General features: G+C 37.5%; 3 protein-coding genes across 8 annotated transcripts in view; 1 reads left to right on the top strand and 2 right to left on the bottom strand.

Moving 5' to 3' along the window:
- Positions 1-3,804, bottom strand: part of LOC107690730 (vacuolar protein sorting-associated protein 35) — a 36,349-nt gene extending 32,545 nt beyond the window's left edge. Inside the window, exon 1 of the mRNA XM_016489136.1 lies at positions 3,552-3,804. Within this exon, the coding sequence (XP_016344622.1) occupies positions 3,552-3,554 (3 nt within the window). The 5' untranslated portion in view covers positions 3,555-3,804. The remainder of the gene's footprint in view (positions 1-3,551) is intronic.
- Positions 3,805-3,905: 101 nt separating this feature from the next.
- On the top strand, positions 3,906-7,391 carry LOC107690734 (origin recognition complex subunit 6-like). Its single transcript, XM_016489142.1, has 7 exons — positions 3,906-4,117; positions 4,229-4,355; positions 5,054-5,217; positions 5,291-5,380; positions 5,978-6,087; positions 6,415-6,501; positions 6,745-7,391. The coding sequence occupies exons 1-7, from the start codon at positions 3,921-3,923 to the stop codon at positions 6,873-6,875; spliced, it is 906 nt and encodes a 301-aa protein (XP_016344628.1). The 5' UTR covers positions 3,906-3,920; the 3' UTR covers positions 6,876-7,391.
- A 433-nt stretch (positions 7,392-7,824) lies between these two features.
- Positions 7,825-26,752, bottom strand: LOC107690728 (myosin light chain kinase 3-like). Of its 6 annotated transcripts, none has more exons than XM_016489132.1 (13): positions 26,548-26,752; positions 21,152-21,245; positions 20,684-21,020; positions 19,223-19,689; positions 18,248-18,353; positions 16,325-16,418; positions 15,136-15,245; positions 14,422-14,563; positions 13,647-13,717; positions 12,362-12,490; positions 10,643-10,795; positions 8,456-8,591; positions 7,825-8,327 (listed from the first exon to the last, which is right to left on the bottom strand). In XM_016489132.1, the coding sequence occupies exons 1-13, from the start codon at positions 26,626-26,628 to the stop codon at positions 8,250-8,252; spliced, it is 1,998 nt and encodes a 665-aa protein (XP_016344618.1). In that variant the 5' UTR covers positions 26,629-26,752; the 3' UTR covers positions 7,825-8,249. The 6 variants fall into 6 exon arrangements, with proteins under 6 accessions (XP_016344618.1, XP_016344616.1, XP_016344617.1 ...); XM_016489130.1 differs by lacking the exon at positions 26,548-26,752 and adding an exon at positions 23,177-23,970; XM_016489131.1 differs by lacking the exons at positions 10,643-10,795; positions 26,548-26,752 and adding an exon at positions 23,177-23,970.
- Between the last annotated feature and the right edge of the window lie 1,134 nt (positions 26,753-27,886).

Raw genomic sequence — 27,886 nt, 5'->3', positions numbered from 1 at the left:
ATGTAATAATCACTTTAATCTAGCTTGCGCCAGCAGTTGAACACAGAAGCAGTTCCGGGGGGATGACGTATGAGTTCAGCGCTGCGCATGCGCCGGTGCGTCTCATGAAAACCAACGTTTGTTTACAGGATCAAAAGAAGCAAAGTTTCCTTGCTTTAGAAAAGGAAAACAAGTCTTCTCTTGGCTTATATCGAAATCCTCCGACATTCTTCTGTACAAATCCTCGTTTTGTACTTCTAATAAGTGACCGTTGTTTTGTTTTGATCTCTCCGCTGTGCTTCCGCGTGCGTCACTTCTGAGCGGAGCATACGCAACTCCGACCTCATACGTCATTCCCCCGGAACTGCGAGCGCAAGCTAGATTAAATTGATTATTACGTTTTGAATATGGATATTTTTCTTTCAAAAACGCATCGATTCGCTACAGGCCTTTGTTCACCCCCCTGGAGCTGTGTGAGACACTTTTTTTAATGGATGGGCGCTTTTTATTTAACTTCTTTTGGACTGATGCATGCAACACCCGCTGAGTGTCATAAAACAGCTTGAAAGATCAAAGACAATTTTTTATATAACTCAGACTGGATTCGTCTGAAAGAAGAAAGTCATATACACCTAGGATGACTTGAGGGTGAGTAATTTATGGGCTAATTTTAATTTTTGGGTGAACTAACCCTTTAATAATAGGTCTGATCTCTGAGGGAGGAATTTGACATTTGTTTACTTGCGGATTAAAAGCCTCCTTTGCTGCTGCATCAGCTTGATCATTTCCTGAAAGCCCAACATGGCCTGGAACCCAACATAAAATAATACTATAGAATTGATTCTGTAGATGGTCCACTTTGGTTAAAATACAATCTATCAAAGGGTGCAGATTGTTTAAAAACAGCCAATGATCAGGGCCGATTATTTCCTTTCAATCAAAAGGTGTTAGATAAGCATGTCAGACAGTAACCTGCATGAACAAAATGTTTCTTGTGTTGAATGTAGGGCTGTTTTGACGCTCTTAAATGTGGCATGACAGAACGCTGTAGCTGCTTCAGTTCAAGCAGCAGCACAGAGCACGAGTCTCTTCCACTTTAATAGAAGTTATAGCGCAAAATAAACATGAATGAACATCAGTAGGTATGTTGAAAGATTCAGTACAATTTACCAAAATTAATCATGTCTCATGTAATCACTCAATCAGTGTTTCAACCAAAAGATGTCACATAATACAGCTTGTGAACAATGTTACAAAGTTATCCACTGTTCACAGTTCATAGTTAGCTATAAAAAAACACACTAGAGGGAGCTTAATTACTGTTAATTATATATGTATGTTTGAATAGTTTTTATGAAAACTATCTTATGTGCAATTGAGTTGTAAACAAATGTTTTTATTCGAGTGTGATTATATCTGAAAATAAACAGCTTTGAATATAATAGTGTTGTTGTTCATTTTAACCTCTAATTTACCATATGAGAGGGTTCCCTGTATAGTTTACAGCATTAGTCGGGAGAGATTTTTTTTTCCTTAAAAAACAAACAAACTATCAATATCAACATCATTATCGGCAGATATCATACAGAATAACTGCCTATTGGTATCGGCTGAGAAATTTCATATCGATGCATCTATATTTTATAACTAATTTAAAGCATTTAAGGTCTTCAGACATTACTCTTTAAATGAAAAGAGTAACAGCTGTATACAAAGTTTTTGACCACTGTAAATGCATACAATTTCTCATTAATCCACATTGAGATGCCCATATCTCTGAAATTAGCCTAAAATCATATAAAAAAATAAGATTCAAAAAGAAATGTTTGTTAAGAACAAACATCTAAAAGGATACTAAGACGTTATCCATTTCTGAACTGTCGATAATGCCATATACTGCAACAAGGATTGCTAAGGTCAACTAATTTTACAAACAGACCTACATAAAAATAAAATAATGATGCTTTCATCTTTCTAAAGTCCTTCTAAAGTGTCCTGTAATTTGTCAACAAACCACTGCAAAATTGTAATTTTCAATCTTTAACATTATAAATGTCTGTACTGCCATTTTTTTACCAATTTAATAAAATATAACAAAGAGTGAAAAATTTAAGGGGGTCTGAATACTTTCCGTACCCACTGTATATATAGGACACTTTCCCTTGTATATTCACTAGTACTGTTCAAAAATTTAATTAAGTGCTGTTGCTGGTTGCCATTTCTTTTTAAAATGTTTCTTGACATGTTTAATCACATTTTAGCCTATTTTATAAACATGAAGACCACTGAAAACCACTGTACATAATTGTAAATTAATTACAAATTAATTTTAAAAAATATTGTTTAAAAATTAAATACAGTAGGCTACATAACTGAAGTGTCAAAGGTCTGCAGCTGGCTGGGGTGGGGGTGACATACGTAATGACAATATACAGCCACCCCTGACCCCTCCTAAGTGTTATGATAAACGGTAAACATAACAGATTATGGGCTGTTTAAAACGGAATGCATGAACCAGAGACCAAACATCGCTTATGTTATGCATACTAATAACACTGCCATTATTCAAATATATGTAAATGCACATGTAAACAAAGAGCTGCATATATTAACTTAAATGATTTTAGCAAATGGCTGCAATATAACAAAGAGTGAAAAATTTAAGGGGGTCTGAATACTTTCCGTACCCACTGTATATATAGGACACTTTCCCTTGTATATTCACTAGTACTGTTCAAAAATTTAATTAAGTGCTGTTGCTGGTTGCCATTTCTTTTTAAAATGTTTCTTGACATGTTTAATCACATTTTAGCCTATTTTATAAACATGAAGACCACTGAAAACCACTGTACATAATTGTAAATTAATTACAAATTAATTTAAAAAAATATTGTTTAAAAATTAAATACAGTAGGCTACATAACTGAAGTGTCAAAGGTCTGCAGCTGGCTGGGGTGGGGGTGACATACGTAATGACAATATACAGCCACCCCGACCCCTCCTAAGTGTTATGATAAACGGTAAACATAACAGATTATGGGCTGCTTAAAACGGAATGCATGAACCAGAGACCAAACATCGCTTATGTTATGCATACTAATAACACTGCCATTATTCAAATATATGTAAATGCACATGTAAACAAAGAGCTGCATATAAACGTATCGTAGATGTATGATAACAATAAATAAAAATACCGATATAAACCTAACTGTAAAGAAATAACAAGGCTAATGCTAGCAGGATTAGCAGTTTAAATGAGCTCATTTTGCACAAAACTTGTGAATTGTAATGAAAGCAAAACATAACGGCTGTAAGTTTACTACACCTGCATGCCAAATGTTAAACCGCTAGTAGAATAAACCAAGACAGAGGAAATAAACGAGAATAATTAAGTGTACGTAGGCCTCGCATCTCAAACGCTTATGCTAACGGCTATCTTCACAAACGCAAAACAGTCCGCCAAGAGATCTCAGTGCCCCTCTGACACCATCACTGCTGTAATCAACTTAACGGCGCATATAAAGCATCCAGCACACAGTCTATGCATACGACGGTCGCTTATATCTTACCATGATTATTAGGTGTGTTAAAGGAAACACTGGATGACCCCGCTGTGAATGTGTCGAGTCATGTGACTGCGCCGCTGCTGTTCCGCCTCATGACGAGCAGCACAACAAGCCCTAGCTGAAACGCTGTAGAAGCTACATTAAGAATTCAAATGAATTTATGTACAATAAAATAACTGGCTGAGTTGTGTCATTATATCATCCTATTTGTGTGGAAAGTGTAATGAAAAACGTTTCTCTGACCAACATGTTACATTGCATACTTCGCTTGGCCTATAGTATTATTTAATTTGACGAATACTTAAATAGTAGTTAAGGTTTATACGTATTTTACGCCAATGACGTTGGCCACGCCCATTTCTTGATCCACCAATGGCAGGTCCGAACGTTTATTTGGGCTGTGACACGTGTTCGTTTTCGCGCGAAACCAGTCTGTCTGTGTGCTTAGTCTGCAGAGGATTCCATTGTGTTGTGGTTACAGAGAAGATCCGAGCATCTTTACAAATGGATAAAGAGTTATTTCGTAAGCTTGCTTCGAAGATTGGGATAACAGCTGTTAAAGTATTGAGGTAAGTGTTCCAGTGTCGAGTGACCAGTCGCTTGTTTCGAGAGACAATGGTTCAATCCGAAGTAAACATGTCAATATAACAACACAGCTAATTCTGGTCATTTATTTTCAGTCAAGCCGAGGAATACATGCGATTATCCCAAGTGAAATGTGTTGGACTGGGTTCTGTTACAGCCACCAGCAAGGCCATTATTTGCCTTGAGTTGGCAGCGACTTCCATGAAATTTCCTCTAGACAAGGCAAGATCCACTTCCCATACTGCGTTGTGATGTGTAGCATATGTATATACATACATGTACAGACATACATAAACTTTTGAGTATGTTACTATAATTTGTAATATCATATGATGGAAGTATTCATGTGTGCGAGTTTTCTATACATGTTAAGCCCAGTAGACTTTCTTGTGTTTGCCTATTGATTTTATTTACCCCCTAACACTGTCCAGTTGTGGCATCACAAGAAAATTGTGTTATTTCCATCTCATCTCAAATTCTGTATTGAATAAAATAGCTTTCTTTATGGAACTTAATTGTCATTTTATAAATAAATGGCCTATTACGGTGATTGTCCAACCCTAATTTTATAGCAATGAATGTATGAATCGTAAATATACACACATAATTAGGAAACACTTTTTGCCATGATTTAGACAAAATTACAGCCTGGTGGTTGACCATTAATAGAACTATTCTGTTTTCCTAATGCATCACATATCTCATATTTAATATGAAGAATGCTTGTCCACAGCACAGACTGATATTTGCAGTTGAAAAATTAGGGGCAAGTAGACGTAATAAAAATGTATCAAAATAACTTTCACACAATAAGCATTGAATGTTTTACACAATATGTTGTACACATTAACATTTAGTAAAAGTTTACTTTTTTTTTTTTTGCTATAATTAATCAAATAAATATTCTTTATACTGGATAGGAGTATGCCATCAAACTGTCTGGACTAAGTCCTAAGGTTTACTCCAGTAATCTGAAGGCTATGGAGTGCATGCTGGGCCTGCAGTCAAACCTGGGTCTCAGAGATCTTGCAGTGCAGTTTGGGTGTTTGGAAGCGGTTAAAGTGGCCTCTCAGATCCTTCAGAGGTGAGTCTTCACATTGCATCAGTGCAATCAATATTAACTGAATGACTTATAAACTTGCATGTATTTGTTCAAGGTATGAGACCAGTTTGCCCGCTGCTCAGCAACAAGACCTTGACCTGTCAAAGCCACTCTTTACCACAGCAGCTCTATATGCAGCATGCAAGTGAGTATAGATTGCTGTGATGTCTCATTGTCATCGAGTCAAATAATGACTGGTTCAAAAATGCTTGATAGTGGATGATTGTGTTTGATAATTACATAATAATTTTGGTTGGGAGCTCAACTGTCTCTTGAACCTCATTAAGCCCTTCACAGTGTCACTGTGGTCAAAGTACTTTAATATGAGGCTATGAGAGGTGTATTGAGTACAGATTAATTTGGAGCTTAAATTACATTTGGAAAGGTCAGATCTTGGATTGGTTATGACATAGTTGTTACATTTTGTCATATTTGTTCCTGTCTGCTTTTATAGCTAGGTTATTTGCATATTAGGCTCTATGAAAGTGAGTGCTTGCATGAGAAATGCCACTGTCTGTTATAAGACTGCCTAAATCTAAATGTACTGAGCCTGTGTGGGACTATTGTTATCCAACCAAACTCTGTTACTGTACGATAATAAACAACTAAAGCTCCCAGATGGGTCAAAAATATTTTATGCATGTCAACAAGCCACAGAAATCTCTCAATCTAAACTGCACCTGGTTTACATTCAGTTACTGAAGATGGACAAATAAATTGGTTCTGTCCTTCTTTTTTGAAGGTGCATGAAAATCAGAACTGACAGGAAATTAGCCTCTTCATCTGGAGCAAAGAAGGGCATCTTTGACCGGCTGTGCACACAGTTTCAGAAATTCGGACAGGAGATCTGCAGTGAGTGTGACTCCTTCAAACAAAAATGACACATTGCCTAATTAAAGTGAATAAAGGCATTTTTGTAGGAGATCTTGGTCTGGCTTTCATGTTTAACAAAGATGTTGTAATTGAAGTTGCGCAACTTTTTAATCTTTTTTTTTTTCTTCAAAAGAGATCCGTCACGAAGAAACACATTTGACTGGCTACAATGGCTACAGACATATCACAATTAGACAATGTATATTTTTTGTGTAGTTCGACATCAAAGAGCAGCATGTTTCTTAAGTAGTTATTGAAGTTATGATATTAAGCCGACTGATTCATTCTATCTCCCTGTACCCTCAGATGAGGCTTCATCTATGGAGAAACCAGTCAAAACTGTTCAAAAGAGGCAGAAGACAATCACTGGAATGCTAGAAACCGAAGAAGATGGTAAGAAAGCCATTTGCTTACTACAGTAAATAATAATGGCAAATTATTATTCTACCCATAAGCTGCCCTAATGTTACAGTGGAAGAACTTTTTCTGTTCTTAAGCATGTTTTTATGCTGTGTAAAAAAAAAAATTTTTTTCTCTCAGTAATAAGACTAATAAATAATATTTCTAGATGTCATATTTAATAATAGACTGTAGGTTTGATGATAAAAGTAATTATCTTTTTTTGGCTTTTTCCAGATGAAAAGCTTTCAACATCCCCTAAGCGAGAGCGGGTTGAGAAGACCGAGGAAGAAGAGACACAAAATTATGAAGAGTGGAAAAGAAAAATTCTTGAAAATGCATTAAAACCAAAGGCAGTAGATTCTTGAACTCTGTAAGGTTTTATGTTTCAGATTTATTTAATTATGGTTCTGCATAATGCCAACAGGACCTTACTTTGATTTGAAATTAATACTCTATTACTAAGAGAAGTTGTCTGCCCCCTTCTGGTTCCGTGTGTAAATTTGTTCCGTTTACATATGGACATTTCCAGAGGAATTGAGGCACTTTTTATTATACTTCGTTTCATTGGCATTTCTTGGTGCAAATATGGTTACCATTTTATGACAGATTTAATATTGTGCAAAGGTTTACTAATTGTTGAGTTCCTTATTTAGATCATGTGTTTTTAACATGCAGGATTTTATCTTGGTTCATTTAGTTTGTGTTAATGTTTGAATTGTGGTGTTTAATCCATCATGACTTGGATGATTATGTCTGGTGACAATATGACTTCATTGCTCAGTGTTCTGTGGTATTATTTCTGTGGTAAAATCTCACAGGAGTATAATGCATTCAAGATCATCTGGATGCATTTATGCATTTGTTTTGACAAGAAATTATTATTATTATGAATAAAATGTGTATTTTTGACAATTTAATTCTCTCTTTTTTTAATGTTTTGATTAAACACTCATTCTCTACAGGCAATTTGTGACCATCTATATTATGCTGAAAATACCCAATACAATGATTTCTATAGAAGCACATTCTGTGAACTATGACAGAAATGGCAAAACAGGACTGCCCTATAATTCAGTGCTAATTTCTGTGTACTTGTATGCCAATTGCCATGCCAAGCACAGAACCACATTTGTGCATTTATTTGTGAATATGCTATGTGACAACAGAAGCAATCAATTGTAGTATTAAAACAACTAAAAACAGATCCAAATCTAAAAGCTAAAACTTTATAAATACTACCTATACACATTTTAAAAATAAAGAGATTAAATAAAAATGACAAATGCATACAACAAAATATAGGATGAATACAGTGTTTCTACATCAAATCTTCATGCTCTGTGTTTTTTACTCAAATAAAATACTGAACAATGAGAATGAAAACAGCTTCTTTTAAATACTAATATAAGGCAGTAGTGCCCAAGAAAAACGCCTTCACAGAAGGGACAAAAGCTTTTTCATGTGGTTCAAAAGCACGCCCCGCAATCCATGCCATACACTCCTGGTGTGAAAGCATGATAAAGAAGTGTAAATTAAATGCAATGGTGTTCCAAACAAGGTTCATTAAGAAAATGGGACACTTTTTAACAAGATGTTTTTCCACTTGCTATAAACAAAGCAAGAACATATTAAACACTTTCTAAAAAGCCATTTCAAATCTTCAGACAACAAGCTCACTTTCCAGTGTGCGATGTAACGTTGTGATGTCCTCTCAAGCTACTGACACTGCAGGTTAATAGCTAATACGGAGTACTAACTGATCTGTTCTGCTGAAACCTCTTCAACCTGTTTGCTGCAGCAACCGCATAGAAATGTTTCTGTAAAAACAAAGTTACCATAAGAACAGGATCATATGTTATGCTGGTATATGTGGTACAATCGAGCAATTCCATATGTTCTAAATCCATTTAGAATCAAACACATGCACTGACTGGTGATTCTGTACCTTCCACTGGCGGTGAGCAGCGAGGTAATGCTGAAGCCTCATCTGAGACTTTAGCCGAACTTTGTACATCTTGGCCTTGTCCTCCAGGTTATTTAGCCAACTATGCTTCATGCACCCTGATGCACTCATACGGCTGCTACCATAGAGACCACACAGACACACACATTAAGTTCTTAAAAACATCCGGTGCTCAAAGAAACAAACAGTTTCATAAAATGCAGTATACAGTTCAAACCTTTCTGTGTAATGACTATGAATCATACGGTCACTTTATTACACATTTATATATGATATTATGTATATTTCATGTTTTGATTAAAACATCTTTAACATGTTTAGCTAAACTGTCTCATTTCAATGGCTGCGCTGTCTGGAAGTGGCATACATATTTGAGGATATCTCATTTAAGAAAATGTATAGCTTAATTATAAAATGTACTATTCCTTGTGAGGTGTAAATTACTGAAATGTATTTCTTTGCTAGTGTAATGGTTTATTCTCTTAAATGAGACATTCTCAATGCCGTAATGCTACCTCTGGCCTTTGAAATGAGACAGAGCCAACATTTGGCTAACTGTGCCTGCTCCACACTTGCTGTCTTTGCACGTGACTACTTCTTGCTAGTATTTACATTATTTACATTATTTGGCCCAAGCTTTTAATAAATGAGACACAGTTTTGGTTTTAAAATGCAAGTTTTACAGAGCTTTATTTACACATTTTGATTTTCAATACTTTGCACTTTAAAATAAACTTCTAAATTTCTGTTCAGTCTCTAACAGGCGACACAGTTTATTAGTTTTGGTTCTTCTAATTAAGTGATAAAAAGCTGTTGGATTTTACACACACTGGATAGTGTTCCTCAAAAATCTAGCAATTTTGGGGCACGTGAGTTTCAAAACATGATGAATAATGGGATACACTTAGCGTCAAATGCCTCTCTAAAGCGGTATTAGCAATAGGGCACTTAGCTTTAGCATTTTTCAGACCTGGGACAGTCTTGCACTCTTAATTTCTGTTGCATCCACTCGATCAAGTGGATTAGACCACAACAAGTTTGGGAAGTCTCTGTGCTTGTTTGGCTAACTGTGCTAATGTTTGGCTAACCGTGCTAACATTTGGCTAACAGAGCCAAAAGAAGTCATCTTTGAGCGAGAGGAACAGATTGTGTCCTGAAAGTGACTGAAAGATATATCTGATCATCCCGACTTTGTAAAACCTGTGCACTACATGAGTGCATTTTTAACAGTAGGAAAGATGTAATCCAGCTGATTATTCTAGGCCTACATTATCATCATGCAAATAATCCATTAGTATTCATTGGCTGAAAGCATGAATGTGGGTGATATGAATCACACGACTGGTGTGGGGGACTGTGATGAGGACATTAGACAACATTGTCACCACAGATAAAGAGAAGGGAGGAAGGCCAGAGTGGGTGTCATGCTGCGTCTGAATGCACCTTGTCAAAGAGCACTGGATCATTAACTATCACTTTTACTGCATAGACCGTGGTAAGATAGTGGGCAAAAGGCGATGTGCCCTCTCATGGCCACCTGCTGTGCCAGCCTGCTATTATCTCATGTCATCTGAGCAGTACAGCCCTTGTGTGGGAGAGCTTATCTAAGACGGCGCAACATGAGGGTGAGCTCCAAACACTTTAAAATACACTGGGCCACGTTAACGTCAGCGGCCAATTATATGTCATTTGTGCCTTTTTTTGGTGTACAGCACTGTATTTTGAGAGGTTTCAGTTTTGATGTCAGGATGCATTATAAGGGAACCTGAGCAGGTCAAAGTGGGGCAATGATTGAGAGATGGAAGAGAAAAGTGAGGCTCTTAAAGCCACGAGACAGGTGGCCAGAAAGGAGGAAAAATAATAGAAGACAGGCTACACTGAAGTATGTGCGATAGAAAGCGTGACTTATGGTATATTCTGTACTTCAAGGTTTTGCACTAGTGCAGGGGTAGGCAAGTTCGGTCCTAGAGAGCCGCAGTCCTGCAGAGTTCAGCTCCAACCCTAATCAAACACACCTGAACAAGCTAATCAATGTCTTCAGGATTACTAAGGCTATAGGCAGGTGAGTTTTGTTTTCAGGGTTGGAGCTGAACTCTGCAGGACTGCGGCTCTCTAGGACCGAACTTGCCTACCGCTGCACTAGTGGAATAATAATGGATGGATGAATACCATTTGGCGGGCACAAGAAGGCTGGAAATGAAGTCTTTGGCTTCTTCTGACACATTCTCAAATGCCTCTGCATCAAAGTCCCAGTTGGCATGCAGAATGTTGTTCATTGTTTCTGTGTCGTTGTCACCCATGAAGGGAGAAAGACCGCTCAGACTGAAAAAAAAAAAGAAACCATGAAGGGAGTGAATATCCTAGAAATCTATTCACCCTTAGTTTTAAGCTTATCAAAGTATGACATGAAAAAAGGTGCACTTATACCTCTGCTTTTTACCATTCTGATCTACTCTGATATTTTCTTATTGAAGCACTGTGAATATTTTTGGCTTTTCATGATTACTGAATTGTGTTTGTATTTTAAGTTTTGTTTAAATCATCAGTTTAATGAATAAATATTGATACTTAAGGATAAATTTGTTAACAATAAGCATTACAGCATTTATTAAAACAAGTTAAAGTTCAATGATATATTATGTTAGTTAGTTATTTAGTTCCTTTATTGTCCACGATTGGAACATTTCTTTGGCTTCAAAACACACCATAACAAGATCAACACAACATAACAATTATACAAGAACAATGATAAAAATATAAAAATAGAAATAAACTCAACATTTCACTTTAGCATATACACACATATGTAAAACAAACACCCAGCACCCAGCATGTACAACAAGCACTGAGTCATCAGCAGAGCCACACCCCGAAATACACTGATCCATTTGTAAAATTTCAAGTTGTATAAATTAATATTTAGAAATAATTTATAATGAATGAACATGAACTAACAATTAACAATATTTATAAATTAACATTAATAAATGTTATAAATGCTATGCTGATATGATTCCGAATGCATTATGTTAACAAATTAAACTAAACTGAAAGTGTTACTGAACAAAACTAAAACAAAAAACAGAATATAAATATATAAAGTACATGGATAAGCAACTGCAATACCAATACCATCTATAAAAACTTGAAATGAGGACAACAAACAATTATAGTGACTTAACTCACCACTAACACAATTATGTGTTTGTGTACTTTAAATAAAAAGCTATAATTAAATGAATACACTGAAGACCTAAGTCTTGTTGGGTGTTCAGTTCTCAGAGAAGTGTGAAGTAGGTGACACACATATTCTTTGGATGGGCAAGCCCTTGTAAATCACCACCAACAGCTGTCAGGTAATTAGAATTAATTTAATCATTGAGGCCAGGCTGCTATTCTATTGGCCAGAGTAGAGGGTCATCTATGGCCAGCACTGCTCATGGAGAGAGTGATGGGGGCACAGGATCTGAGATGGGATGTTATGTTTGCTTGCTTGCTTGCGTGTACTGTTTTTTGTTTTTTTGTTTTTCTCAGAACATGCTTTTTGAGCTGTTTGGAACTGGTGCCCTTTTATCAGGGCTCTATTCAATGCTCTTAGATGAGCCCTCTAAAGCTTTCATGGGCATCACATTTGCATTTGGCTTTTAATCTCGCTGATATTTCACTCAGTCTATGCCACTGTGCAATTCAGTGTGGAAAGAAAGGGTAACTTTTTTTCCTATAACACATACATCATTAATGCATATGTACATATTTTATGAATGTCAATTCTGACTCTTTAATGACAATTTTTACATACTATTAAATGCTGGAAGTCTGCACAATGTTTTTGAAATACGAAATGCTGCATTAATAGATCAGCCTTACTGCTTCTAGTTGTGTACTCACAGCATGTATGTGATGACACCAACACTCCACATGTCTGTAGGAAATGACACAAAGTCATAGTTGACAACTTCTGGTGCCAGAAACTCTGGGGTTCCAAAGTTGACCTTCAGCTTTTCTCTGGGTCTATACCTGGTGGGAGAGGAACAGACACATTTGGCAGATTTGTTTTTGGAATTTATATTATACCCATATGAAAAAAAACTGACCCAAACTCGTACAACAAACCTTGACGATAATAATACCAGGTTGGGCAGGACCTTTTAAATTAGTTGACCAAATTACAAATACCACTCAATTATGCATTTTTGCACTCTACAAAATAAAATCAGGAAAAGCAGACCCTTCCTATCTGAGCCAATCTAGAAGTCTAATCTCAAATGATCCCAGTTGCAGCCCACATAAATTCAATGCAACACTATTTGTGTAAGTATAGTCACTGGCTCTGTACTCTCTACCTACACTCACTTCTGCAAATTTGTGTTTCTTTCAGAAATCTGAGGGGAGTTTGTGAGTGGAATCCCATGGCGACCTCACAAAGAGGCTCAAAACCACTTTCCCCAAACCTTCATATTCACGGCACCTCAGTGGAAGAATAATCTTCCCTCTCCAGAAAACACACAACTCCCCTGTGAGATCTTGACTCATACTGTACTTACTTTATAAAAGCTCTACTTTTCTCTTTTGGTTGTTCCACAGAGTCTCACCTACCTCTGTACTTTTATTTGTACTTCTCTGAGCAATTCTGGCACTCTGTATTGTGGCATTTCTTATGTTGCTATCTCTGTAGCACGCCTAGCTTTTGTTGTAGTGTTTTTCATTTCTAAGTCATTTTGGATAAAAGTGTCTGCTAAATGAGAAAAATGTAAATCACAGATCCCACAGCAGTGTCTTGCTCACACATGAAGATTCATAAATTACGCAAAATAAAAAGTTTTGCAAGTTTCTAACAGTTACACGGTACATTTCGATGACATTGTAAGGACTCTGATTGTTACAATGCTTTCGAACTCTGAAGCTTAAAGTAAACAAAGACGTCAAAAAATGAACACTCATGAAGGAATGTGACTGTAGTCATGGTGGCCATGTGCAGTGTGTCAGTACAGTGGTGTGAATCAGAAGACTTGATGTCAGCTGAAAACACATTATTATAACTGAAGTTAGGGAAATAAATATACAAGACTGTATATTTTACGCTTAAAAAATATAAAAAAATAAAAATAAAAAATCGTGTTAGTATTTATAAGCCAACTTTTAATAATAAGAGGATTTAATGAGGTCTGCTTACTTTCTGGCGAGTCCAAAGTCAATGATCTTGATCTGATTCCCTGTGCTGTTCACACATAAGATATTTTCTGGCTATGTTAAAGAAAATATAAAAAGTAAGGGATAATTGAGATTCAGATTAAAACTGATTATGTATTCATAATTACGTCTTGTTACTACAGTATCAATGTAAATAACAATTTTCATGTTTCAAATTAAAGATAGGAAATATTGTTCACACCAAGAATGATCAATTTAACGATAACTATAGTAATGTCTAACCCAATTTATATCATCATTCTGTTTATTGTATGTGTGTGCTACAGTTTTGTCATCTGCCGTTTTAAATGCTTGAGCTTTTTAAATCAGGATGACTTCTAACTGACTGTCAGTGTTTTTATCATTCATCAGCTGGGGAAAAAACCTTCTAAAAGTATTCCAACAATATATTTTCTCTGTGTCATTATCGTTACAGTTCTGGGGTGGACTCTACTGCTATTTAAGACTATATCTATATCATTATTGTTGTTGTCCTTGGTGTGAACAGTCTTTTACTTTTACATAAGCAATTTATGTAATGGTATGCATTTCATATTCCTATAAACAACATGTTAACAGCAACACAAGGCACAAGTACCATGGCAGTATGCTAATTAAAATGTATGACATTCAGACAGCAAATGTTGACATACATGTGTAATTCGCTGGTGGATTTTTCCATAGAGACCGCCGACACTATGCACTGCTAATCCCATCAGAGTCACATTATAACATTCAGTGCTGTGTGTGCGGTTTACCTTAAGATCTAAATGGAGAATGTACTGCTGGTGAAGGTACTGAACCCCCTCACAAATCTGCCTGGTAAACACGATGGCATCCAGCTCCGTCAGGTGGTAATTCTCATCAATGATACGTTCAAACAATTCACCACCCTCCACACTGAAATAACAAACCATGGAAAGATATTTTAAAATGAACCATCACAAATTAACTCCTCTCTTTTAGTTTAGTCTGTTTGGCCAAGCATATTGACATTAAGTGGCTTAAGCCATGTGAGTGCAAGTATATTTTTAATTTAAGACTCTTTCCTTATATAAAAATATCCATCTCAGAAAAAAGCCCTCATCATTTATAGTTACGTCTTGTATTACAAATATTAATATTCACACAAAACATTCATGTTTCAATTAAAAGCTAATTGTTTGCCAATTCAATACCATCAAAAAATGTGAATTAAATCTGTGAACAAGGCAGGAAGATGACACACCATCATGACTGTGTAAAGTGGCATGTGTGGGAGCTCTATGTTCTTGCGACAGAATGTGAGGACCAGGCCAAGAGAGAAAATTTGCTTTGCAAATGAGGCCTAATGAATACTATCCAAAGCCAAGTTAGAATTAATATTTAGACCAATATTCTACTATATATTTGCATATTTTCGTTAAATCTTTTTATTTTAAAATAAGCCGTAAATATTTCAATGAACCTTTCTAGTACATTGGGGTACTTACTATTCCATAATGAGTGTGAGATTTGTTCGAGACTCAAAAGCATCATACAGCTGAATCAAATTCGCATGGTTTAACTGGTTCATTACTCCAATCTCATTCTTCACTTCGTCCTGGAATGAAAGCACAAAAAAGTAAAATAATAATAATAATGCCAAAGCAAATAAATGATAATCTGCAATGCATTTCCTTTTCAAACAGCTGTCTAAAGCCTATATTTGAAGCTTTTGAAAAGGTGTTGTTATACTCTCAAAAGGATGATAGCAACAGTTAAAAATTAGGTCATTAGTAAGAGAGAAGCTATTTCAGAGTTTAAATTGCGCAGTTAAATTGCTGGAAGTGGATTTACAATGATTGCATGGGGTAGCAAATACAAACGTTTAAACAGTTTCCGAAATGGGGGCTTGACAGCCGTTGCCAACCCTGTAATTGTCTGCCCTAGTTATTCTGCCTCTTCCTGTCCGCTATTCTGTGGACTGACCCAGGAAAAGCATTCAATTATTTCATATGAAGCTACTCTCCCTCTCTCTCTGGCACACATTTGAGCAGACGGTGCATGCAGAAGGAATGGAACATCATGTTGACACTAGGAAGGAGCATTTCAAAATGCAAATGTTTCCAGGAATGATGCTTAGAGAGACTGAGTGTACATATCCGCTATGTGACTGTGTGTTGACTTTCTTGCTCTTTTGACATTTGTGGAATTAAAACATGAGAGACTGAAAATGATCTGTACTTGCCCATTCCTCACTGACTGCTCTCTAATGACGGCAACTGACAGAACAGAGGGCAGAGAATGAAAGTACATGTGCAAAGATTTTTATATTTCACATTATATGAAAACAGCTCAGTGTTTGGAGCGCTGTATAAATATTATGCGCTTTTCTGCATGGATGTATGCCTTTTTTTATGCAGATACTAGAAACAACATGCGCTTCCATGTCCTTGAGGGACTATGGGTGTTATTGTTATTTGCGAGAGTTCAAGAGCATGTGTGAATGTGTGCACATTTTTTCATATGCTCATGTGCGCAGAACTGTCAGTGGTTGTCCAGAAGGAAATGTTCTCATAAAGCAACCTAACAGGAACAGAGTGATGGACAGATTGGAGTGGGAGGGGAGAGAAAGAGAGAGGGAGAAAGGGGGGTAAACATTTTAGAAACGCTAATGGTTTATGTATATTTTGTACTCACCCTCTCTTTCATTCCCCTGACTTTTAAAATCTTAGCAGCCAGCGTAAGACCTGACGACAATTCAGCACACTTGTGTACCTGTCCAAAACGGCCTCTGCAACAACACACATACACACAGATTTAATTTCATGCACTATGGAAATCATTTCAACCTTTGTGAAAGTTATCTGTCAATATTTGCTGTTTTTCCTCTCACTGTGTATTTATCTGCTGTGTCTCCATGGGGTGAGATAACATGTTTGTGTCAAGATGGCGACTGCTGCTGGCTGAAAATAAGTTCCATGCAAACGGACCTGCTCAACACCTGCCCAAAATAAATGATGCGTCAAAAAACAAGCCAGTGCTTATTTGTGGCATATGTGGAGTGACAGGTGGAGAGGAGGTCCAAATGAGCCCTTGTCTGCTTGTACCAGTCATTCAACTGCTGTATGCTCCATGGGCAGTGCCTGCATGCTTATCTGCCAGTCCTGGAGAAAGAGTAACCCCCCTCCACTTAATACTCCTATCTGCTACACTGTTGTCATGACAGACACAGCTGGGCAAATACAATATATACAGAGAGTGCCAAGAGAAAAATGTTAGCCAGTATCAGATTCGTCTTGTTTCAAAAAAAAAAAATCTTAGGGCTGGGTTTTGACACAAATTTCACGATACGATTCGATTCGATTACCGATTCGATTCAATATCGATTATTTTGGATATATATCAGGTACAGTACATACCAAATTTTCTCAAGGAAAAAAATCTGCTGTAAAATATACACGCGAGTCAGTTGGTACTACATTACTATAATATTGAAAGTTAAAATTTACTGATTTGTTAAAATTACACTTAATGAAGATTTAAAAATAATGAAGTTACAATTACATAATATTTCTACTTCAATTATTGCTGTCATATGTTATATGGTGCATATATTTAGCTATTACATGAGACAGGATACGGATTGTAAAGTTGTACTCTTTCTTTTAACTCACCTTCAGATGTTTAGTCATGTTTATTTTGTGCTGAAGCTGGTATTAATGTGGAGGAGATGATCAGTTCACGTGCGCCTCGCGCTGCTGCATCTGTTGAACTGAGGCGCTACAGCGATCTGTCACTCCACATTAAACAGCGCCAAAACGGCATTTATTGTTTAAATACTGCAATACAATGGACTTTGAAAATCTGGAGAATTTGAAATCTGAGACTTTGTTTCATATTAAAAGTACCAACGCACAATGCTTATTGCGATATATTGGATGGGAAGTGCCCTTCAACGTTCCGTCCATTAACTGAAAACAGGCTAGACTAATCGATTCTTGGGATTTATATATATATATATATATATATATATATATATATATATATATGTGTGTGTGTGTGTGTGTGTGTGTCTGTATGTTTGTGTGTGTGTCGTCTAGTGGCTTTGACACAGCAATGTTTAGTTTCTGAATGAATCGCGTTTTGAACGAATCGTGTGAACCAATGATTCAGTAGCCCATAGAGAGAGCCATTTACTGAATTCCTGAATGAATCAGCCGCTTGAACGAATCGACTCATAAAGACATATACCGCCATCTGCAGGTAGTTTTAGTTTCTTCTTTAGAGTATCATTTCATTTATTAAAAAAACATTAAAGGGATAGTTCACCAAAAATAAATAAATAAATAAATTCTGTCATCATTTACTCACCCTCCTGTTGTTTCAAACCTGACTAACTTAGGCTACTTTCTTTTGCACAACATAAAAGAAGGTATTTTGAATACTGTTGGTATGCTGTTTTGGTCACTAGTGACTTTCATTGCATGAACAAAACATACTGAGATGTTTCTCGAATTATCTTCTTTTATGTTCCACAAAAGAAAGAAAGTCATACAGGTTTGGAACAACAAGAGGGTGATTCATTTTTAGTTGAGCAATCTCTGTAACACTTGGACTCACCCGCCAAGCAACTCATTGGGGTTGACGGCGTAATATGCGTTCATGGGAACCTGCTTGGCGCTGACGATGCGATGCTCAAACGGGGCTGGAAGAGGTGGACTGTCATCTAAAAAACAAATATCAGCACGCTAAGAGACTTCCTTAAACACAAACACAGGCTGTAGCATGGTGACATGATGAACGCTGACATCCGGAGTGCTGTTTGCAAAAAGTTTTCACACTTAAGTTTGACAAATTATAAGCTGCTTATTTATAATTACAAGTGATGAATTGGATTGGTTGAAAGTTGATTTACAAATACACATTACTTTCTAAATAGGCCTAACTGATCATTTTTGTTACATTATATTACCGGTGTCACTGTTCATCACATGTATCCACTGTTTGCTGGTGTCATTGCACAACCCGTGTAGTCCTGACTTCCCAACCATCTCGATTCTTTTTAGTGAATCAAAAAACATACAGCACAACTACTGTAGTCCAACTCCCAAAAGAGTGACTCTTTAGTGAATCACAAACCTACATCACAATGTAATCTGACTCCTGAATTAACTACTCATGAGACGGTTCTTTTAGTGAATCAAAAAATACATTGCATCGACTTCAAATAAATAAGTACAGGTAGAATTGTCAAGTTACAGTCTTCATCAATTAAAAAAAATTATTTGAATATTCAGTGCCGAGGTGAATTGTAGTCAGATTCGATAATGTGTATATGGGGTGAAGTTGAATTTACTGCTTTAGTCTGACTGGAATCTGATTTTTAAAGTGCATGTAATTGTTGTGCTCTTGTGAGTTGAAATGCAACACAATTGCATTTAATTTTCTCCCAACTATTTATTTCTTAATAATATCATTAATATTAAGTATCTGGATTCATATACTTTTTCACAATCCCTATCCCTAGCTAGTGAGGATTTATCAACACAGAAGAAATTATTTTTTTCAGCTGGCGGTAACACAACGTGAACTCACCAATGATCATTAGCTGTGACTCGGATTTTCTAAGAGGTGACGATTTTGCTTTTCCTCCCTCAACAATGGCTGTTTTTTGTGGACTAGTAGCTGCACAGTTCATTATTGCATCAGACTCCAAAATCTTCTCTATAGTTTTGTTTTCGTTTTCCTTGTTAGCTGGCTCAGATTCTGTCTTTCCCTCATCATGTTTCGGCACAGATGTTAGACTCTCCACTGTCTCTTTTTGTTGTGAATTGACCTCGTCGATAGGCTCTTTGGTGCAGAGCAGAGGTTTGTGAGGAACATCCTTCTCTAGTTGCTGCTGTCCAGGAACTGACGGTTTCAATGAAGCCTCATCACCAACCTGAGAAACCTCAGCCTGTTTTTGAGGAACCTCAACGTTTGGCTCCACTTGTTGCTCAGGAACTATTGACTTGAGTAAAGCCTCCACACCAACCCGTGAAGCATCTGCCTGTTCAAGAGCCCTGTGAATAATCCAAAGAACAACCATTTGATGTGTTGTTCATTCACTTTTAAAGTTATGTGAGACCTCGATATATGTAATCAATTCAAAAATACGCAGGTAATGGTAGTCAAGAAACGCAGCTTAGTGGGCACATAAGTGGCTTTATACTGGGTTTGTTGTCTATGATATATTATGTGGCTGCACATGAGAGGCTGCTGTGAACAACAGCAAACCCAACAGCAGCACAAGGTCTTTAATTGGAATGTTTTGAATAAAACTAAATGGCCTAAAACTCATAATGCCTGGCAACGTGCATTCAGTCACTAGTTACAATGCCGCATAGTATAATCTCAAGACCTTGGCCATTAGTCTAATGAATTATGCTTTTCGACAAGCACAACATAGCCTATTATTTGAGGTAGACGGTCTTTTGTGCCTCAGTGCAAAACACACAGCAAACACATTAAAATACAGAGCTCTTGGAATTACATTATCAGCACTCTGCCTTTTAAAACTCTTACGACAGATGAGAAAAACACGGCTATACGATTGTGCCTTAGGATTTTTTTTCCACAGGGAGGGATGTACTGCTGTTCTCGATGACTGTTATATTTATTTATTTTCTGGTCTGTTCAGAGATGTTATCATGAGCATTAATTCACTGAAAATGAGCAGGTTACATTTTTCACAAGTATTATTTTAATCTTCTATGTAGTTCTTATCTGTTGGAGAAAAGTGTTAAAAAAAAAAAGACCATTAGAGCATTAGTGCTCCTCACTGACATCAGCTGCTATGTAATTATCTCCAAAGGTGGCCAATGACAATGTTCGGTCTTCCGTTATAACCTGTTTTCTTTTCAGCCCATTGTAATTTTTGACACTTTTTGCTAGTCTTAGAAAATCCAACATATCACTGACAACATCCCTTTTAAAACTCAAGATGGGAGGAAAATGAGCTAATTTTACAGCATTTTGATTTGAACCTTAAATGGCAGCAATTTAGGAATAGCTCACCTCTCTTGCTGAAGAGCCACATCTTTTTCCACTTTAGTTGTTGTCACAGTGACACATTCAGCATTAGCTTGCGCGGCGGCTGAGATATCTGTCTCTTGTTTGGGTACATAATGCACGTCATTCTCCTCCTCCAGCTGGATTTCAGGAGCAAATGTCTGGATCTGTGCAGGTGCTCTGCTTTTCACAGTGACCTCCTTGGCCTTTCTTAAGGCTTTGGAGCTTACTCCTGTACTAACAGGTATCAGAGGTTCGCTTTCACCTGTAAGGGCTTCAGGAAAAGGTAGGCTGCTGGGACCAGTGGGAACAGTGACCTCTGGCTGCAGGAGTTCAGTCTCAGCTGTGTTTTGCAAAACCGTACATTGAAATTCATGCAGGAAAAAGCTCTGACATATCTTTTTTTTCACAAGCTGTCTCTTTAATAAAAACATTTCTAGTCCATAATTTGCTGAAGATATATTTTATTCATACCTGAAATTACTTCTGTAACCTCCTCTGAAGTCTGTGTGCTCTGGTGGCAGAAACTGTTGTTTGGTTTAATGCTGTTGTCATCTGGTTTGTTTTTCTATGGATCCAAATGCAGATAGGCTATATTACACTTTTGTTGGGTTTTATGCAGTATTGAATGATTAAAACATTTATTTCACTTTGCCAGCTTTCTTCTAATTGCTGAAACAGACGTGTACATTTTGTAGATATAGTAATAGCATAGAGTTGAAATAACAGAACTTAGAGATTCTTTTCAAACATTTTGTCAAACCTTGGATTTGATGTTTTCATGGATTTGATTTCATGTATTTGGCAAAGCTGTACTTAGACACTTCTATGAGTAATTACATCATGAGAGCTTTAAACATGAAGTGTGTGTGTGAATTATAACCATACACGATGCTTATGCTGATTATGGTGAAGCAGTATTATAATAGTCAACCTGTTGACAGAATGGCACTTCACGTATAGCTTCATGTTCATCACACGGCTCAGAGGGGATTTCTGACAATACATTCCATTTTGTGGTTTTTGGCATTTGATGCATGAAATGCTTGGTATAATTACACTGTTTGACAACAGATCTGCTTATTACACACAGTGTGGAAGGCTCCATTTTCTAGCTAAGCCAACTTTTGCACGATTTTACTTGGATCCAAAAGCAATTTCACCTCATAATTATGAAAGAGATGCAGTCTACAATTAACAATATAGTATCTGTCAATGTACAACCACTCTAGTTAAAAAGAAATGGAATATGTCCTCTAAGTGGTCCTGAAAGCATTGTAAGAGGAAAATTCACATACACTTAACTTAAAATATGTGTGATAAAGGTATGGGTTTAAACTGTGGCTTTGCTAATTGCAAAACTGGGTTAACATACACTCAGTCACCATCAGCTCAGTCACATATCCACTCTAGGAATTTGAAACACGAGGCCCATTCAGCCTCGTCATAGATAAAATAGCAATAGGTAAAAGGTTAGATTTGGCTGTAAACATAACAAGCTCAGCAGTAAGAATAGATAAGCCAACAAATTAAATAGTGGAGAACACAATGGTTAGGACAATAGAAGATACTTAAAAACATACACAAACAACTGTGACAGCTGAATATAGCATTGAAAGTTATTATGAATTAGTTACTATGTTATTACTAAGTTACTATGAATTAAAAAAATGGGGGTTTCAGTTTTGTGTATTTTGACCATTGTAAATGCAAAGGACAAATGACTTGCATTGTAAATGCAGTAGCATGAACTACTATCATACTCTGTCATGCTACTCTAAAATAGATTTAGGCATCTTATGAACAGTAAAGACAACTACCACACTGAACTGCTACGCATTTCAACTTAATAAAATGGTAACATGCATAACATATATAGTTATTGTAAAGATCTACTGCAACAACCTAAAAAAAACCAAACTGATGATAAGCAGAAAATGAGTTCTAAACAGTATGTTCAGTTCTTCGTGAGCTCCTTTTAAAAGAAACAGTCAATATTACATTAGGTATTTGTCACGATGCACACACACGAGGAACGAGGAGACGCTGGACAATACTTTTACCAAGACTTTATTTTCAGGAACCAAAGGAGACGAACTCAGGAAGACGTTTAACAGCGGACCGAGAACTTGGGACTGGGAACACTATTTATACACACAGGAGGAGGGGATGACGAGACACACCTGGGAGCAATGAAACACTAATCAGGGGAAGAACAGGAAACTAACCAAATAAGGGCATGGGAAGGCACATGGGGAGCAGGACACACACAAAACATGGAACAGAGTCTGACAGTATTATTTCACCCTGCACGCTGTTTTGAATTTGTCCTCATTTTCAGGGACAGCTCTAGCTGAAGTAAACAGCTTGGAAATAAACAGCTCTGATTTCACCTCATTCTACATTATCTGCTCTGTTACGCTGAGTATCACATAACCTCTGTGTTTTTCTGTTTATCTGTTTGGAACAGAGATCTCGGATGACCAGGATCTTACCGACCTCTTCCTCCACAGTATCCAGAAGGCCTTGTTTCCTCCAAGGCACCACACCATTGAGGATGAACTCCACTATCTTTGAGTTACGGAAAGCATTCCCCACATACCCTGATACTTTCTCCAGAGTGGACAAAGAAATTTCCATGCATTCAATCTTCTTTCTCTGCTGCTGGTTCTCATGCTTGAGATTATGAAGCAGATCCACAGTTTCACCACAAAGCGATCTGACCTCTGTCAGCAAAGGAAGTTTGTTGCTCTCTCGCTGACCATTTTTAATCACGTTTGCTTCTTGAGCACCCTGCTTGTGCTGCATAAGGCTCCTTTCTAGCACCTCCATTCCTTGGCACAATGAACTCAGCTTGTGAAGGACCTCCGTCTGGGTATGTTCGATCTGTTCCACCTTCCCTTCCAGGGCATTTAACTTGACCTCCACATTGCTCAGACTACCTATCAGAGTTGGACTCGGCTTCTTGACTGTCCCAGATGGAGTTCCAGAGTTCTCCAGCCTGCCTCCTTCATACAACTTGGCAATACAGGTGGCCAGAGTTGCCTGTTTACTCATGGCTGGCCCCGGTCACATGCACTGAGAAAATGTAGAAAAAGAAGCCCCACTGATCCCTCCGCACCCTATTTCTGTTCCCCCGTGGTCTCTATGCTTGTCTCAGGTATTGTGTGCCTCTCACGAAACAGACAGCTCAGACAAACCCTGTTGTTGGTATGTGCCAGAGACATGACACCACTTAAATAAACACCTCCATTGGGTATCTTATCTCTCCACTTCTATTTTCCTCCCCATCTTCTCTTTCTCTCTCTCTCCTATACTCTGGGACAGGCCTTTTATATGACCTAGTGGGCCTTGGTGATTGCCAAAGTTCCAGCGGTCTCTTGACGTCACCAAACCATTTAAACTCTCCTCAGCAGATGCTGCTGACAGGTGAGCATGAATGGAATGACCTCTGTAAATGGCCGGTCATTTGGTAGAGAAAAGAAAGATGAAATCTCACTCTTTCATGTTCTTATCACGCTTTCTTTTTAAATTCATTGTTACACAGTTGCATCCATCTTCCTTTGAGACTCAACCACTGGATCCACCCTATGCTAACTATATATCACCTATAACACCCTTCTCATTGGAACGTGACGTGACATTGGCTGACATTTTAAGTAAAAATAAACCTCTGTGGACACTGGTATGAGGATGAATGATATGCTACAACTGTCTCTCTCTCACCTCATCTGGAATCCAGCCATAGTTAATCCTGGGTCTTTCCATTAGCTGAATCATTACAACAACATAATAATAACCAGAAATGAAATCATTTAAAGAAGAAAACATCCCTAGACAAATTTCCTCAAATAGTATACATTCATTCAAAATATAAAATATCTACTACCTACGTCTATTACTAGTTAAATTTACACTTTAGTTAATATTATAATTATTAGCTAATGTATCATGAATAGACATGAGTTAACAAACAGCTATAGCAGATTCATAAGTTATGTAGACTAATTGATCAATTAACCTAGACTGGAAAAACTGAATGTTATTGTAACGTTTCACCCTATTTTCTATTAAATCTATTAAGAGGTTTTAAAGAAATTATTAGGTAAACAAGCAAACAACAATTTTTTAGTCTAGAAAATCATGTTTATTTACTTAACATGTCAAAAGCTCAATGCAGCTCAGATGGTAGCACATAATGTTATCAATGACAAGGTCATGGGTTTGATTCCCATTGTAACAAGTGATCAAATGTATAGCTTGAATGCAATGTAAGTTGCTTGGGATAAAACCGTCTACCAAATGTATAAGACACCTCTAATAAAGGGGCTTCTAGAGATGGGAACCTTGAACTCTCTGGATGTTCTGTCTGTAATGCCAATGCCCCATGTGTAAGCCAGGGACTTTTTGTCTGTATCCTTCTATAAGAGTTTTCTGCTGTGTTCGGATGCCAAGACACAATACTCACAATATAGTATAACCTTATTATGCAATAGAGATAGAGACCAGGGTTAGGACAGCCACAGGAATGTGGCACCATGCTGACTATTTAGTGGTGGTGGGGATCCGTTATTACAAGCTGGCACAACATAAGCAACTCAATTTCCATTCCACAACAGGACTCGGGCCAGTAAGATTGCTAACATCACTGGGAAAGAATATCTGTTTGGCAGAGATAAGCATAACTATAACACTGCTTAATATATTAAAACCTCTTTGATCACACAAGCATGTTGAGTACAGAATGTGCGTTAAGTAGGGAAATGCAAGTCTGCTGTTAAACTGCTGTACTTCTGGTACATCGTCCGCCTGATGGAGACGATATGGCATTGAAGGGCTCTGTCAAGTTAATGGATGTATGCTGTTGTCCATAGTGGTGTTTAGCCTTGCCCTCTCTGAAGGGAATGTTTGCACTGTAGTCTCATTTTACAATCCCTTCTGTGCCCTCACATAAATGTTTGAGATGGCAGGGATTCTTAGCATTAAAGGTTGAAAGAGCAAAAGAGTCTGTATCCCACTTCTCCCTCTGACAAAAGCGCTCAGGGTGATGGTATGTAAATTTGATGCAAATTCCATTACCGTTCAGGCCATTCAATAAAAACTCACTCTGAGTGCTATAAAGTGTCAAGATTAATTAAAATTCAATCAAATGTCATCTATTTAACAGCCCGAACTAAATATGCTTGCTTGAAATAAATTGTTTTTCTTCTTCACTCACCCACACAAGCTAATTGCCTTTTCATGTTTTCTCTTTGTTCAGAGAAAGGAGATGGAATTGTGCTGTCCAACATCTTTAAAATGTTACAGACAATGCGCAATTTGTCAAAAGGCCAAAAGGGCACCAGTGTCAAAAACACGTGCAACAATTTGTGAAACAATGATGAGATGATTTGCCACAAAAAAAGAAAAGAGAAAATGACAAAGGGCATACAACTACAACAACAGCTCAAGAAAGAAGCTTATAAATGATCAAAGTACGCCGATCAAGTAATTAAAGCAATCACATATTCTCCATGTGAGAGGTAAAGGCAACCCTGAACATGTTTGTTAGTAAAAATGAGAAAAAACCTCCTCAGAATAACAAACCACTTGAATTAAAAGTAGCTTACATATGCAAACAAAAAAGGTTTCCTTAAGAGTCCTAAATTAATATTCACATAGATAAGGTGAGATTTAAAATATTTATTTAACTCCCTAAAATAGTAGTTTATTTTTTTTAAATGACAATAATCTAAAAGTAACTGCATATAGTTATGTTATTTTAAGACATATATCTATAACATTATAAGAAAAATCTAAAAATATATTCTATAAGCACTGAATTTTCACAAGAGTTTTCACACTGAGTTTGCACAAAAGCAGGATCTTACGGTGAATTTGCGGATGTAGTCCGACACACTGAAGCCACCTGTGCTGAGAAGCGTTGATCTGTACAGAGAGGTCCCCATCATGCATTGCCCTGTTGTCCTGGGTTAGTAGGACTCCGTGGACTCCATTCCCAATGTGGGCTGCCACGAGCAACGAATATTCCCCAGACCCGGACTCTCAGGGTTCTGTAACATTCTGGAGTGGACAGATCACCCCTCAAACATTAACTATCTTATCACTTTCAGCCCGTTTACTGGGTACGCACCCCCCGTCACGGCAGTGGGCCCAGAAAGCACTTCCTGCTTAGAGATAACAGCTGCCTGAGATTAGCGTGAGTATGCTGGAAATGTGAGTGTCCTGTTTTATTAATAGGTCTCAGATTTGTCTTTTTGTTTTGGGACCATCCCCACGGGAAGTCTTCTTCCCTGCAAAGCCAGGGTGGATGGAGGGATGGCGATATGACGAGGATGCTGGAGGTCAGACCAGACTTCAGTTTCTCTTATGCTGTTGTAGGAGAATAGGAGGAGAGACCGTGTGTGCTTGTAAGGGATCTGATCTCATGCACTGTCCCAATTTGAGATGGATGCGTCAGTTGTGCACCGATGTGTAGGCATCAAGTAGCCTAAGCCTTTCCTGAAAAGGAATCTGAAAGAGCTGGAGCAAGATAAGGGAGCTTGTTCATCTGGGGTTAGAAGAGCCCAGAGCTACACTACAAGCAGGCAAAGCACCATGCAGGTTATTTGGTGGCTCTGGTTTTAGAGGCAGATATGTAAAGCCCCAGGAGGCTGATGGAAGAAAATCCATCTCTGATTGGTGGCATTGTTCCCGGTCTGAAAACAATTCTCTTCATGGCTGGCTACTATTGTCTCTATAACACCAGTAAGAACTGAGCATGTCGGTGCATGTCAGCTGTGTTTATATGTAACACAATTACAGTGGTATGATGCTAATAAAAGCAGTTTCCAAAAAAACTGCGTAAATGAAAAAGCTTCTAGAATCCTGTCAAGAAGTGGGGTGGTTTAATTCACTGTAGCTTCACTAGTGAAATGACGGCTGTTATGAAAACCTCCAAATAACTGTAACTTGTAATTAGAGGCAAACATCTTCATCCTATGATTTGTTCATAGGACTTGTTAAATTATGTGGGTGGTGCTCCAGATGGCACTGAAAACGCTTTAATGTTAAAACAATAATGTGATTCTGTGACAGGGCTGTTGTTCCTGTTAGTAATGGGACAGGTGGCACAAGTATGGCGTCTAACATGACTCACACGCACTTTTGTCATCGCAGTGCTCTTTTATATGACATGGATTTTAATGAATCAATTTGTGCCACACCAGC

The sequence above is a fragment of the Sinocyclocheilus anshuiensis genome, unplaced genomic scaffold, assembly GCF_001515605.1.
Source record: "Sinocyclocheilus anshuiensis isolate Anshui unplaced genomic scaffold, SAMN03320099.WGS_v1.1 scaffold3390, whole genome shotgun sequence".
NCBI lineage: Eukaryota > Metazoa > Chordata > Actinopteri > Cypriniformes > Cyprinidae > Sinocyclocheilus > Sinocyclocheilus anshuiensis.
The sequence above is the reverse complement of the archived record's forward strand: the minus strand, read 5'-3'. Positions and strand labels throughout refer to the sequence as shown.